The following is a 16,429-nucleotide window of genomic DNA, read 5'->3' as shown; positions in this document are numbered from 1 at the left end:
ATGACCTGTTTTTTAGGAACATATGCATAAACTTCAATGTAGTTAGTTTGTTGACACGTGATCATGTGTTTTGAGAAAGTTTTAAGGAGTCACATTAGAGTGACCTCGAGTTCCCTCCCAACATAAACCTGTCAACAAAACTAATACGGTTATTAAAAAATAAAGTCATAACGACATTGTAAGTTTACTCAAAACAGGCAGCAAAGCTCAAACAAATGACAAAAAGCCAAAAGGCTTTAGAATTATGGAAAAGAACCACAAATCCCATGAACCACTGCGCGCCTACACTTTTTGCGTCATCAGCGCGAGCGGGAGGAAGGAATTGCGAGTAAAAGAAATAGCTACATCTACAGAGATAAATCATTTCAAACACCAACTTGTAAGTACACACATAATATTTATACAGTGTGCTTGTTCCGGAAACGAGTGTATAGTTAGTAATAGGCTGAGTCACTTAAAACGTGTCTTGTGTGTTGATCATGTGTATGAATATGAATGTACATGCTAGTACAGATACATTACAACATGTGCAATTTAGGGGTGAATAACAACGGCTACACACTTATTTATATTTACAGTTTAACATGTGAAATAGGTTTATTTGGAAGGAATTCATCTATGCACTTTAATATTATCAATACAAATAATTATAAACACACTACATATAAATAAGGTAAAAGATGAACTTATAGATTTCAGCATATTTCTACAGTTGATTGATTATTTAAATAATTGCAATCATTTTTTGCATTGCAAGTTTGATAAAATGTTATGTTTAAATGTGCAAATGAGGCATTGTCTAGTTAAATATGCACTAATTTGCACACATTTCCAGAAGATCAATCTGAAGATTGGATAAAGCCAGGTTCAAAATTCTTGTTTGATTTTGTTGACACATTAGAGCTAAAGGTTTTTAGCGAGGGGATTTTGAATATCTCTTTTTATCAAGTTATAAATCAGAAAATACTGTCAACAGTCAGAAGAAAACACATTTTAAACATGTTTTTAGGAATAAACCGTAAAATATGCACTAATTGCACACATTTCCAGAAGATCAATCTGAACATTGGATAAAGCCAGGTTCAAAATTATTGTTTGATTTTGTTGACACATTAGAGCTAAAGGTTTTTAGTGAGGGGATTTTGAATATCTCTTATTATCACTTTATAAATCAGAAAATACTGTCAACAGCCAGAAGAAAACACATTTTAAACATGTTTTTAGGAATGAAATGTTATAAAAAATTAGTTGAATGATCTATGAACAAACCCCTCAGTAAAAACCTTCAGAATATACACAGGAATAAAACTGTACGTTTTTGTGTGTAAGTGATGCTAAAATGGAAAAAAAAAAACTCACTGCATTTGTTGCAGTTGAAATCTACAGCACAAATAGATCAAGTGTAATATATCAGACACTAAACACTAAACCTTCAGAATGTAGACAGGAATAAAACTAAAACGGTACATTTTGGTGTGTGTAAGTGCTCCTTAAGTGGAGGAAAAACAGTTTTTAAAGATATGTATTGAAATTGAAATCTACAGATGTACATAGATAGACACTTAAAAGTGTTTAGTGGATGTTTTCCATTCACTGGTCTGAAAACAACATGTTATGAAATGCCCAAATAATTCATAGCCCAAAATCTCAAATGTCATGTTTTTACCTATTGTGTCTTGGCTTAATAATAAAAACGAAGTGGGTTTGATTCTAATGTGTGTTTAATTTTATACTATATCTTCATGATTCACATGAACTCTTTCTTCTCTATGGACTTCAGTTGGTGTCAGGATGGCATCAGATGATGTGGCAAATCTCGCCGACTCGTTGGCGAAAACGCAAGTCAACGAGGGGGAGCTCAGCTATAAAGGACAGGGCCTTAAACTGGACAACGCTCAGTCTGGTGAGCTCAAACACACATCAGCCGATGATTATCTATCAATATCTCATCTGTTTCTGGCATCTTTATGAAAGAATAGCAGACGTATTGTGGGGTTTTGTGTGCAGTGGCAGAGATAGTGAAGGAGGTGGAGGAGTTTGACGGTCTGCGTGCGCTCAGGCTGGAGGGAAACACCATCGGCGTGGAGGCGGCGCAGACCATCGCCAAAGCCTTGGAGAAGAAGAGCAACCTGCAGGTGCTGAAATCTCTTCATTTACTCAACTCTAACAGTCATTCTTAACTGGTGGACCACAACCTGAAAGTGGGTTGCAGGTTTATAAGCTAAGTGAAAATTTAGAAATGTTGCCTTTACAATAAACTGAAAAATATGGAAGCCCATTTCCACCAAAAACATGCAGATATCATGCATAAAAAGTCAAAATTATGATTTGAAAAGTTGAAATTAGGACTTCAAAAGTGTCATAACTTTGACTTTATCTCATAATTATACTTAGTATGTCATAATTTCAACTTTTTGAGTCATAATTTTGAACCCATTTCTGCCACAAAAGAAAAAAATATAATTTTAAAAGTCATAATTATTATAATTATGAGATAAAAAGTCCAAATTATGACTGTAAAAGTCATTATTAGATACTGTAGTTATTGGAAATTATAATGTTAAAAGTCGAAATTTTTACTTTAAAAGTCATTGAAATAAGATTGTCTTAAAGAGTTTTAGTATGTCATTATTTCTACTTATGAAAGTATAATTTCGACTCTTCATCTCATAATTATGCCATCATTTTGACTTTTTCTGCATCTTTTTTTTTCTTATGTGGCTGAAATTGGGTTCCATAGAAATCATTTTTTTAAATGAATAAGTTGAAGCACTGAAAGTTTTTAACTGTAAATAAAACAATGAAATTAGGACTTAAAAAGTATGTCATAATTTCTAGCCCATTTCTGCCACATAAGAAATGATGACTTAAAATTTTGATTTTAAAAGTCATCATTATGAGATAAAAAGTTTAAATTATGACTGTAAAAGTCATTGAAATAAAATGTTGAACTTATAATTTTAAAAGGTATGTCTTAGTATATCATAATTTATTTTGAAATCATCATTTCATCCTTTTATCTCATAATTATGGCTTTGTATGAATGGTATTTTTTTCTTATGTGGCGGAAATTTAAGTTGAAGTTGAAGCGCTTAAAGTTTTTGACTGGAAATAAACTAATTTAGTTTGATTGATAATCTAAAACAAAACATAAACTGAAATAAAAATACCAAAATAGAAATATATATAAATAATAAAATGACAAAGCACATAACAAAATTACTAAAACATTAAACTAAAAACATAAAATAAAAACTAATTCAAAACATTAATAAAACTATAGTTTTATTATGTTATATAAAAACTGAAATAACAGGTTCACTTGCTGCACTAACAAATACGATTTGTGACAGTCACAATGTTACAGAGCCACAACTGTGACAAAATGATGAAAAAACATGAGATGTGGATAAAAAATAGAAATATTTATATTGTTTTGAATTATGGAAATCAGTAGTGTGTTTTGTGTGTTTAATTATTGGCTTCCAAGAGTAAGAAACCACATTTAGATGATAATATTATTAATATTATATGAATTTATGGACATTTTTGTAATGTTTATTTACTTCACGCTCTTATTAGGAAACAAAAGGAATCTATGTCCTCTGTCTCTATTGTTTTTTATGTTAGTGCTGCCACTGGAGCGACATGTTTACCGGCCGCCTGCGAGCTGAAATTCCTCCAGCGCTGGTAAGATTTGACGATTTACCAATTAAAGTTTTCTTTATGATACCACAATCATCTATGATTGGTGAAACCCTTTGCGAACTCTATATTACACCCAAGGTGCTCCTAGTAAGTAGTTGTGACTAGTGTTGGGGAAAGTTCAAAAGTAATGCATTACAATATTGCGTTTCTCCCAACACTGGTTGTGTCTATAACAGAGCGTTTAACGACTAAGCTGTGTTTCTCCAGGTTTCTCTGGGCGACGCGTTAATCACAGCTGGAGCTCGCCTTAAGGTTCTGGATCTAAGCGATAACGCCTTTGGACCTGATGGTGTGAAAGGCATCGAGAAGCTGCTCAAGAGCGCCGCTTGCCACTCGCTGCAGGAACTGCGCCTGAACAATTGTGGGATGGGCATCGGAGGAGGAAAGGTGGGCGGGGTTTACGATGATGTAATCTTCATGGAACACAACAGCCGGGTTCCAGAAGGAATAACTCTGTTAATTTTCTCCATAGGGGACCCAGATCCGGTCCACATCTGGGAGATGTGGATTCCACACGTACCACATGTGGGCCAGGGGGTGTATTACAGAAATATCTTAACTTTAGAATCCTATCTTATCTGTTTGGTAACCATGGCAATTTCAGTTAGGACTGCATTTAGAAACAAAGGCTATTACAGAATGACATTTCTTAAGTGCTTAATCGTATCTTAACTATGGATAGGGAACGGGTATTACAGAAGCATCCTAACTCGACGAAAAATCCTAAAAGCTGTCCTAACTTTAGGACAACCCCACTGGTGTCCTAACTTCAAAAGTTGAAATCCAACGGTAAAAATCACAGTACAAAAGCCTTTTCCAGAGAGTGTTACATTTTTTGATTATATAAGATGAAGAGCAGCGACGTTTGATGGTGGAGATACTTTTGGAGGACCCAGAGGATGTGCTTTGATGATAAAATGCTTGTAAATAATCACAGACTCCCACGACACAGGATTTTGCAGATTGTTGACGAATTACGACCAACATTACCAACGAGCCGTCACGGAGCATTACCGGCCGTTCAGGACCGACTCTAAAGTTACATTCGACATTGGTACCTACACATTTCTAACTTCAATAGCATTTGAACGGAATATGTAAAATGTGTGCATCAAACACCTAGATGAACACTTTACAGTTGGTTTTGATACTGGAAGTCATTCTGTTCAAATGCTATTAAAGTTAGAAATGTGTATAACAATATCGGATGTAACTTTAGGGACGGTCCTTAAATTTGCGCATATCGAACGTCTAATAACGTCAAACCAACTTTATGCCAGTTCATTCTTCAAGTGACTAACACCTTCTACTTTTCTTTTTTGCAACAGGCGATTTATAAAACAGGCTTTAACTTTTCAACGGCGTTTCAATTTCTGGCGCACTGGAATTCAAAGCATTACCGAACTCGATGGAGCGGGTTAAGATTTCCTAACTACAGATAAGATGAGATTTTGTAAGATAGGATAAGAATCCTAAATCAAGTTGAGATTTGCTTCTGTTATACGTACGAAATTGTGAAAAATCCTAAATTAACTTAATCATATCTTAAGTTAAGACCTAAGATAGAAAGTTTCTGTAATACGCCCCCAGGTCTGGGCTGCTGTCTGGGGAATTGATTTTTAACGATAACTTAAACTGTTTAAGACAGACGTACTGTGAGCTATGAGGTTGTTGATCGATGGTACAAATTTTTTAAATAGTCATTTTAACATAAGGAAACAACCAAATTATTCGGAAAATGCTAAAAAAAAACATGTGAACTGAACTGTAGCGCTCTGTTATATTGTCAATCTTTATGCCAATGGTGATGTGGTGTGACCGTCTTCTGTAGATCCTGGCGGCGGCTCTGACGGCGTGTCATAGGGAGTCGAGTGCGCTCGGCGTCCCCTTACAGCTGAAGGTGTTCATCGCCGGCCGGAACAGACTGGAGAACGATGGAGCCACGGCGCTGGCGCAGGCCTTTCAGGTGCTGAATGACACGAGAACTAAATCTCAACTACAATATTAACCATTTTCTTGATTTCCGTTTATTTTAAAATCTACCTGTAGGTCAGCCGATGTTGTTGGGTCCATTGCGAACGTTGTTTAGTTTTCCTCATCTGATTGGCTCATTGGCGAATGCTTTATCTTCTCAGTTGATTGGCAGTCTGGAGGAAGTGCACATGCCCCAGAATGGCATCAATTACCCAGGAGTCACGGCTTTAGCCACAGCTATGCAGCACAACCCACAGCTGCGAGTGCTCAACCTCAACGACAACACCTTCACCAAGAGAGGAGCGATCGCTATGGCAGAGGTACACTGGAAAACACTGTGCTTTAGATGAAAAATCTAATATATATATATATATATATAAAACATTATGACCACTGACAGGTGAAGTGAATAACACTGATGATCTCTTCATCACCTGTTAATGGGTGTGATATATTAGGCAGCAAGTGAACATTTTGTCCTCAGAGTTGATGTGTTAGAAGTAGGAAAAATGGGCAAGCGTAAGGATTTGAGCGAGTTTGACAAGGGCCAGATTGTGACGGCTAGACGACTGGGTCAGAGCATCTCCAAAACTGCAGCTCTCGTGGGGTGTTCCCGGTCTGCAGTGGTCAGTCTCTATCAAAAGTGCTCCAAGGAAGGAACTAGGGATGCTCAAAACGGTTAATTTTCCAGATCGACAACCGCCGCTCATTATCCGATTATTAACCGTTAACTGATTAGATTATAATATTGAATTGGCATTAAATAAATATAAAATTGAAGAGTGTCTGTGACCCGTTAAAAAGACACTTTTTTCCAGGGGTTTATTTCACTGTGCAAACCGCAGCATACAGAACAGATCAATAATATACTTTACTATTTGCTTATTATTTATTAAATTCGGGCAATTTGGTTGATTAAACATAGATTAAAATTAAGATACAATTTATACAAAATGAAATTCACTTTAAAGAAAGGCTTTCAACAAAACGCAACTTATTGAAGTGTTATTGAACTTATAAGAACTTATGCATCTTATGTGTCCTGTTCACTTTTCAACGTAAATGAATTTAAAAATAACATTATCATATTTAAACTGAAACTAATTATGTGATTTAATGGCTACAAGTATAGTAGGCTACAGTACTGAGAAATGTCATGTCGGAGAGGGATTTGAGCGCACGTCATTTTACCGGTGAGCAGTTCATGAGTGAAGCTCCGCTTTGCTTTCATGCTCTGGTAAGGTAGGCAGGTTTTTTTTTTTTTATAAGAAGGCGTGGCGCCGGAGGCAGCGATGCTTTGTGCAATGTTCTGTTCTCCATCCATGTGTATGTTACTTTGACACGCACCACCTACCTAAGCATTGCTGAGCCCATGTCCAGCCTTTCATGGAAACGGTATTCCCTGGTGGCTGTGGCTCTTTCAGCAGATAATGCGCCGCCACAAAGCACAAATGCTTCAGGAATGGTTTGAGAAGCATGTGTGTGTAAGTGATGCTTAAGTGGAGAAAAAAGTATTTAAAGAAATGTATTTCAAGATTCAAGATTCAAGAGTTTTATTTGTCACATACACAGTTATATACACAATATACAACTGGCAGTGAAATGTAAACAGGTCCGCTCCATGGACAGTGCAAATAACAGTTACAAGAAATTAAAATAGAGATAGAATAAAATTAGAATAAAAAGTATTAACATAAGTAGAATTATAAATAAATCAAGTAAAAGATAAAAATAGGAAATAAGATAAAAATAAAATATAAAAATTAAAATATAAAAATATAAAAAAAATAAGTGGATATGATAAGTGAGATAAACTGTAGACTTAGAAATAAGTGGTTAACATAAATATATATATATGTATATATAAAGAAGTATAATGTGCAAGGTTTATTACAGGTTGTTACGCAGTAACAATAGGAAAGTAAAGTGCAGTGCAATGGCAGTATGTGGATGATAATGTATAAACTGGATGTTTATGTGTGTGCGGGGGTGAAGTGAAGTCACGTGACTGAGTTCAGGAGTCTGATGGCCTGGGGGAAGAAACTCCTCCTGAGTCTTTCAGTCTTTGCCATCAGGCTACGGAAGCGCTTACCAGATGGCAGCAGGGTGAAGTGAGAGTTTGCAGGGTGATTAATGTCTCTGATGATTTTAGTAGCTCTACCTCTGCAGCGTTTGGTGTAGATGTCCTGCAGAGACGGGAGAGCTGAGCCTGAGATGCGCTCGGATAAGCGCACCACTCTTTGCAGGGCTTTGCAGTCGTGACTGGTGCTGTTCCCGTACCACGCTGTGATGCACTGAGTCAGGACACTTTCTATCGCCCCTCGATAGAAAGTTTTCAGGATGGCTGGTGAAACCCTGAATTTCCTCAGCTGGCGCAGGTGGTACAGTCTTTGCCTGGCTTTTTTCACCTGTGTCTGGATGTGTGTAGTCCAGGTCAGATCCTCGGAGATGTTCACTCCCAGGTATTTGAAGCTGCTCACTCTCTCTACCGGTGTCCCGCTGATCATGAGAGGGGAGTATGACCGATGCTGTCTCTTCCTGAAGTCCACAATCAGTTCTTTGGTCTTGTTAACATTCAGAGAGAGACAGTTGTCCTGGCACCATGATGTCAGTTGCTCCACTTCGTCCAAGTATGCCGTCTCATTGTTGTTGGAGATGAGACCCAGGACAACAGTATCATCAGCAAACTTGATGATCGAGGTGGAGCTGTGTGTGGACAAACAGTCATGGGTGTAGAGAGAGTAGAGCAGGGGACTCAGCACACAGCCCTGTGGAGCTCCAACACTCAGGGTGATGGAGGTGGAGGTGAACTGGCCTACTCTCACCGCCTGGGGTCTGCCAGTGAGGAAATCTTCAATCCAGAGGCAGAGAGAAGAATTCAGGCCTAGATCCAGGAGTTTGTGTGTTAGCTTAATGGGAACTATGGTGTTAAAGGCTGAGCTATAGTCAATAAATAGCAGCCTGACATAGTTCCCACTTTTGCTGTCGATGTGAGTGAGGCAGGAGTGAAGGACGTGAGAAATGGCATCTTCAGTCGATCTATTGGGACGATAGGCAAACTGAAGAGGGTCCAAAGTGTCAGGAATGGAGGAGCAAATGTTGTTTTTAATGAGTCTCTCAAAGACCTTCATGACTAAAGATGTGAGAGCCACTGGACGATAGTCATTTAGGCAAGAGGGTTTACTGATCTTAGGTACAGGGATGATGGAGGATCGTTTGAAGGAGGTGGGGACAACAGATGTAGCAAGGGACTCGTTAAATATGGATGTAAAGAGCCCTGCGAGCTGATCAGCACAGGACCGCAGAACACGACCTGAAATACCATCCGGCCCAGCAGCTTTCCTGACATCCACACGTTTGAGTGCCCTCCGAACCTCCTCCTCCGAGACAGAGATCACGTGACTGTTGCTGCTCTGAGGGACTCTCTCTGACGCGTCACTCGCCGGAGTCGCGCTGCCGCGATTACCATCAAAGCGAGCGTAGAAAGAGTTTAACTCGTTCACCAGCAACGGATCAGCTCTCACCTCTGCAGAGGATTTAGTTCCAAAAGCACAGATGGTCCTCAGTCCCTGCCACATCCGCCGGGAGTCGTTGAGTTGGAAATGAGATTCCACTCGGTCTTTATAGCGGAGTTTTGCGGCTTTAACGGCGCGCCGGAGGGCGTAACATGAAGCTTTGTACTCCCTCATATCCCCCGTTTGGAGACCGGCATTGTACGCGATAGTGCGCGTGTTAACTGCAGTGCGGATTGAACTGTCCACCCACAGTATTGTAATTGAAATGTACAGACCCTAAATCTACAAAACACTACAAGTGTACTTTGGATGTTTTCTTCCCACTAGTCTGAAACAAGAAAAATAACCATCAAAATAAAAAGCAATGGTTTTTAAAGGTGTTTCTCTGTGTGTGTTGTTAGGCACTGAAACACCTGCGCAATGTTCAAGTGATTAATTTCGGCGACTGTCTCGTGCGGTCTGAAGGAGCCAGTGCCATAGCAGAGACTCTGAGAGAAGGACTGCCCATACTCAAGGTATGACCGATCATTCGGACTAATTGTGATTATATGTTATGTAGCTTTGGCTAAAGGACTCAAATCAGTAAAGATGCTTGTCTCATTCTCAACAGGAGCTGAATCTGTCTTTCGGGGAAATCACAGAGGAAGCTGCTCTGGAAGTGGCCCGATCCGTCCAGCACAAAGATCAGCTGGAAAAACTCGACCTGAATGGTACAAACACACACAACACACTTCTTAAACATAAAAACATCACAGCATCATCGGGATTTATCTGCAAATATCTGAAGAGTCTCATGATTATGATCAAGATCATTAAAGATGCACTGGTTTAACCTTCATCCGTCCCTCGCATTCTGTAACATTATACTTTTAGTTTTTGTTCCAGCAAGCTTATATCATAATTTAAGCACATTATTCACATTGTTTCAACTTCAACAAACTCAACATTCATGCATAACCCTGTTAATTCAGCTCAGATTATCTCACATTGTGTGTCTCTGTCGACCTCCTGTGGAAAAATAATAATATAACATGATATTTAATGACTCTTGATGGCCCTATAGCTCTATATTGATCAAATGAGCTGTGCCGATGGGTCCTAAAGACAGTTAATTCAGTATGCATTCAGATGCACATGTAGACATTATAAAATACATTTTTAGTAAAGTTTAGTTTTAAATTGAGCATTTTTAGGGTTTTCTATGTATAATGAAGTATTCAATTAATTTCTATGCGAGTCATTTTGATCTGCGAGGGTCTAATTTGTCACTTTTTAAAATTTCAACCACATAAACCAGTCAAAGATTGTTTTGTGGTTCAAGTGACAAAATTCCTACAGTCTTGGACCACAAAAATTAATTTCGGGTCAAAATGACCCAAGGGACGAATGCTCTCAAACCAATGGTGAACAGGTTATAAACCACTTTTTGTCATTTAAGATTTAATCAAGATTAACAGTGTTTTCTGTCACAATTGTGTATTTGTGCATTATAATACACTCCGAAATGTGCTGAAACACACTAACGGTGATTTGCAGTGATAAAGCAACCGTCAGATGCACAGTTAATATTTAACTAAAACTATTCTAGTTAATTGAAATAAACATCAACTGAAAAATAAAAATCTAAACTTATTTTATTTCATCTAGTTGCCAAAGAAACCTTTCACACTTTCAATAAGTTGTACTAAAATAACTAATACTAAAAGTGAAATTACTAAAAACCATATACATATAGAAAATATGAAATAAGTGACAAAAATGACAGAAACAACAAAATTACAAAAAAGTACAAATGAAAATGGAAAATATAGAAATACAATAAATTACTACAACTAAAAGTGAAATAAAAATTACGAAACTATATTGACATTATATATATATATATATATATATATGTATATATATATATTTTTTAATTATATTTAAAACAGCATAAACAATAGTTACAAAAGCACAACAAAATCACTAGAACCTTAAAATAAAAATGGAAAAAAAAAAAAAAAAAAAGCATTGAAAATATTACAAAAACTATAATAGCATCTCATTTCAAAAATGTATTTCGGGTCAAAATCATTGATGACACTGGTTAGATGACAACATGAGTGACAAATACACTAAATTTTTCAACCAAATATCGAAATAAATCTAATTATTAAACTAAATTAACCATATAAACTAAATTACTGCTCTAATTACTGATCTTAAGCCCACACTGTCACTGTATGATCATTGAAATTAACTGATGACATTTTTTCTCCAGAATGGCTAAACGGCTGAATACAATTATGCTGCATTATTTTCCTGTTTAACACTGTAAAGTTGCTTTGAAACAATCTGTATTGTTAAAAGCGCTATATAAATAAAGTTGACTTGACTTGACAAATGTTTTTGTCATTAAAAAAATGCACACTGCACTAATACTCATACACACATCCACTTAAGGGTTTGACGAGACACTTATCTCACGAGACAAGGCGAGACACAAGATTGTCGTGGACGAGATCTCATCACACCCCTAACATCCACATAATAAATGTGTTTGTGTTTAGGGAACAGTCTGGGGGAGGATGGATGTGACAATCTGAAAGAGGTGATGGACAGCATGAACATGGGAGACAAACTGGGCTCTCTGAGGTACCAAACACACACTAAACAATGTCAATCTTACAAAACACATTCCCATATTCCCTTTATCTTTATGTGAAAAAATACCCTTTCCTGATTCCCAGTCAACAATCTGATCTCAGTGATCTAACCATTAAAAAGTAGAAGGGTCAAGAGCCCAACTAAACCGAACACTGATCTCCATAATGGTAACCAACCAATAAAACATCAACATCTAAACCTCTGTTGATTCTCAATAAGAGCTTCTGTAGACGTCTGACAGAAATAAAGTCAGTCTGAGCTCAGCATGTGAGAGCACTGTGATAGTGTTGAGAAACAGGAAGGAGACTGTGATCATCGCACTGTGATGGAAGGCAATGAACTGTAAAGTCTCTTCGTAAGTTCTTTCTTCCACCCCACTTGCACACACACAGTGATGACGAGGGAGAACCTGAGGAAGATGAGGATGAGGACGATGATGACGATGAAGACGTGGAGGAGGAGGAAGAAGAAGAAGAGGAGGAGGAGGGTGAAGGAGAGGAAGAAAAGAGTGAATTAAATCAGGTTTGCCTAAAGCTGTAGAATTCAACATAAACACGATGAAAGCACGAGAAGAGAAATAACTGTGTATCTGTGGGTGTTTGTGTAGTTCTCAACGCCGCCTTCAGCACCTCGTACTCCAGACGTCTCGTCTTTCCTGAGTTTTCCGTCTCCAGATAAACTGCTGCGACTCGGAGAAAGGAGAAGCTCCCTCATCCAGCAGCAGGTCACACATTACACTGAACACGCTACAGATCTGGCACTTCACCACAGGCCTCGTGCTGAGCGTTTGCGTGTGTTTCGCAGGTGGACGTGTTGGACGTGAGTAAGACCGCAGAAGCGTTTCTGAAAATCTCCTCCGTGTATAAGGAAGACGACGCTGAGGTGAAATCAGCCGTGCTGGAGAGTATCGGTGAGATGACGTGCACATCCGTCACATCTGGATCTGAGAGTGACGTTTGACTGATTCCCATGTGTCTGTGTGTTTCAGATGCGGTGCTGAGTAAAGCCTTCTTCACTCCGTCTTTCCAGGGTTTGAGTTTTGTCTCGTCGTTACTGGTGATGCTTGGACTGCTGAAGGTAAAATCATTCAGCGCATTGAGACTGGAAGCTGAAACTGAGCTAGTTTGCGCACATATGTATCGTTTTTTCTTGATGAATAGCCTTTCTCTTTGAAATTATGTCACCATTTTACTGTATGTCGACTTTGTCGATTTGTGCATTTCTATACTAGTTTGGGCTTTTACAATTGTACCGAACCATGTTCTCTTTTTGACACCAAGGACTCTCAAATATGATGATCCCATTGCAAACTCAATATAAATTAGTGTTAGACCGATATATCGGCCGATATATCGGGTCGATATTTGCAATTTTTACGTGCATCGGCCGGCCGATATATCGAGCCGATATTTGCAATTTTTACGTGCATCGGCTGGCCGATATATCGGGCTGATATTTTTACGTGCATCGGCCGGCCGATATATCGGGCCGATATTTGCAAATTTTACGTGTATCGGCCGGCCGATATATCGGACCGATATTTGCAATTTTTACGTGCATCGGCCGATACAAGGCTGCTGCGTTCGCCGATATTTTTTCCCCTGCATTATTTACAGACAGGCGTCCACAGGGCAGCTCTCACCGTCTTCACACTGTCTTGCTCTCCCTCCCTCGCGCATATTAATCAAAATCAATTGAGAATTGACACGATGGTAAAAGGTGGAAAGACTGAAGTTTCACGTGGAGCATTGGGAGATTTTTTCCTGAATTACCGCTGGTGTTGCTCTACAAGAGATTAAGTTAAGTGCACCTACACTCTAAAAAATGCTGGGTTAAAATTAACCCAAGTTGGGTTGAAAATGGACTAACCCAGCAATTGACCTATCGGTAAGCCCCGCCCCCCTTAGCTACTGTTGCTATATCTTACAATAACAGCTGTCAGTGTGCAAACCTTGTCCCAAGATGTTTTTGGACACAGAATGTAGCCGTACTATCGTACCGTACTAATGTAGCTGTATATCCCGTCCGAATGATGGCCAAACTTTATGAAGTTTATTACATAGTTTTTCACTCAAACAAATCATCTGAGGCGTTCGATGGGAGGGGCTTACCGATAGGTCAATTGGGTTGTTTTAACCCAGCGATTGGGTTGTTTTAAGCAAACATTTAACCTAACCGCTGGGTCAAAACAACCCAATTGCTGGGTTAGTCCATATTCAACCCAACTTGGGTTATTTTTAACCCAGCATTTTTTAGAGTGTAACCATTAAATGACTAGGTTGTAAATAGTTTTAAAATGAAGTATAGTACAGTCAGTGTGCACTTTATTATGTTAAATTACTTTGTGCAATAGTGTAATTATTTTATTTATGCTTAAATATTTATTTTCACCACTGAACTCTTTTTTTTCTTGTTCTACCTCACCTGTTTTTACTATTTGTTAAATATTGTTTTTTTTAGTTCAATAAATGTTCCTTTTTTAAATTGTACATTTTAAATTGTTATCATCATGATCATTGTGTCATTTTTATGATGTAAATTGAGGGAGCAAAAGCAGTATCGGCTCAAGAAAATCGGCAGCCTGTATCGGTCATCGGCTAAGGCTGATGAAAAAAAATCCATATCGGTCGATCCCTAATATAAATCCCTAAATGTTCATGTAGACCCCAGATTGCAAACCCCTGTCCTATTAGAAATGTTTGATAGCTCACCATGACTAGAGCCGTTTGAGCTGATGGTGGACAGCTTTATTTGATTCTCTCTCTTTCTCTGTAGAGCGAGGACAAGCTAAAGCCGGTGAAGGTGGTCCCAGGTCACCTCCAGTGTTTGGAACATGCCATAAAACAGAGTTATTTCCCCCGGGAAAACATCACTGTCCTCAATGCTTTCATGGCCAGGTAACTCAACAATCAAATGTTTATGCATGTGTTTGTTCTTAATATGTGATGACTGAATCTTCTCTTTGTGTGTTTGATTACTCTTCCATGTGCAGGCAGAATAAATCGCTGGAGGTTTGCAGCAGCGCTCGAGACCGCCTGAAATTCACCCTGCAGAACCTCACACCAGAGAGCTGAACACACACACACACACCGCTTCAAAACACACACATTTGCTTAAACGAGTTCCACGTGATTGTCAATAATAAACTAACATGTCTTGAAACATCACCTGTCGTCTTCCTGTGTTTGCTTCAGTAATAATAAAGAAATGTTCAGTAGAAATGTACAGTCACTGAAATTCAAATAACAGACAAAATCTGCAGTGAAAAACAACATTGTGCTAAAAAGAAAATGTATATATATTTAATAATAATAATAACTATATATATATTTACATTTGACTTTTACCCCCAATATTGTCTTTTTTAAATACTATAATGAATAAAGACAAAACTGAAAAAAGTTAAAATGATGTTGTAAAAATGTATGCTGTAAATTTTGTAACTGGCCTGGAAACGTTTCCCAGAAATTCATAACATTCGATTTAAAAAGCACTGATATTCCCAGTTTTACAATTTAAATATTGTGTACTAATGATAAATATAGAAAATATTATTTTCATGTCTTTTAAGATTGTATACAATTCTGAAACTTAACTTATTAATAAATAAATAATTTAAGTTGCATAAATTTATAATACCTTTATGGAAATTACAATAATACAGTGATATTTTCTATATTGATCATTCATATACAATGAATATTTTCCAGTTTGGATCTTCCTTTAAATATTTAATTTGCTCTGTGTGAAATCAGGGATTTTTAAATTCAATGTTATGAATTATTATGAATTGTTTCTGGGCCTATTACAACATTTAAAGAATTTAATTTGTTTTTTATTTTTGTTTTATTTCAATTTAATTTATGTATTTATTCAAATATAGGATTTAATCATTTAGGTTACAGAATTGTATCCTTATTTACATCCTTAATTTCCATAAAACAATGATATCTGTATTTCTTTCATATACAATAAATATTTTTAAAATGTAAAACTGGGAATAATGATTTTCGAATTGACTGTTATGAATTGTTTCCAGGAATGTTACAAAATGTAAAGAATGTCGTTTTTTTTTTAAATACTATAATAAATAAAGACAAAACTTAAAAAAGTCACAAATAGATTGTAAATATTGTTTTCTGTATATCTTGTAACAGGCTTGGAAACAATTCATAATAATTCATGACATTCGTAAAATGTAAAACTGGGAATATTAGTGATTTTTAAATTGAATGTTATGAATTATGTATATTTCCAGGCCAGGATTTAATCATTTAAAGTTTCTTCGACAGGATTGAGTTTCTTATTTCAGCCAATTGATAAAAATCATAATTTATAGAAAAGAATTAAAAAAAATTATGTCAATATAAATAAATATGTGAAGTATTTTTAAAATATTAAATGGTAAGCGTGTGACATCATAGGACATGCCGTCCTTTTTTGGGGGGTCAAAAAAAAACAAACAAATCATCATAAATACAACGTAAAAAAAAGCATCTTAAAACACAACAATATTTTGTAAAGTATCATTTCAAACTGCTGTAAGTAATGAAATGCATATGATCGTGATTTAACGGTTAAAGACT

At 37.1% G+C, this 16,429-nt stretch overlaps 1 protein-coding gene across 1 annotated transcript; it reads left to right on the top strand.

Moving 5' to 3' along the window:
• The first annotated feature begins 290 nt into the window (after positions 1 to 290).
• On the top strand, positions 291 to 15,060 carry rangap1a (RAN GTPase activating protein 1a). Its single transcript, XM_079814334.1, has 16 exons — positions 291 to 379; positions 1,781 to 1,903; positions 2,008 to 2,135; positions 3,631 to 3,690; positions 3,916 to 4,095; positions 5,540 to 5,674; positions 5,844 to 6,002; positions 9,599 to 9,712; positions 9,808 to 9,907; positions 11,747 to 11,831; positions 12,236 to 12,365; positions 12,451 to 12,567; positions 12,648 to 12,753; positions 12,832 to 12,920; positions 14,619 to 14,740; positions 14,836 to 15,060. Exons 2-16 carry the CDS (start codon positions 1,792 to 1,794, stop codon positions 14,915 to 14,917), a joined length of 1,719 nt encoding a protein of 572 aa, XP_079670460.1. The 5' UTR covers positions 291 to 379; positions 1,781 to 1,791; the 3' UTR covers positions 14,918 to 15,060.
• Positions 15,061 to 16,429: the final 1,369 nt, after the last annotated feature.

Source organism: Gobio gobio (genome assembly GCF_949357685.1).
Source record: "Gobio gobio genome assembly, chromosome: 1".
Lineage (NCBI taxonomy): Eukaryota > Metazoa > Chordata > Actinopteri > Cypriniformes > Gobionidae > Gobio > Gobio gobio.
This window is presented reverse-complemented; position numbering and strand designations above follow the sequence as displayed.

Coding starts and splice junctions, on each gene's coding strand:
- rangap1a (XM_079814334.1), top strand. CDS start 1,792: ATGGCATCAGATGATGTGGCAAATCTCGCCGACTCGTTGGCGAAAACG. Junction 2,136..3,630: donor AGAAGAAGAGCAACCTGCAG/GTGCTGAAATCT, acceptor TTTTTATGTTAG/TGCTGCCACTGGAGCGACAT. Junction 12,921..14,618: donor TGATGCTTGGACTGCTGAAG/GTAAAATCATTC, acceptor CTTTCTCTGTAG/AGCGAGGACAAGCTAAAGCC.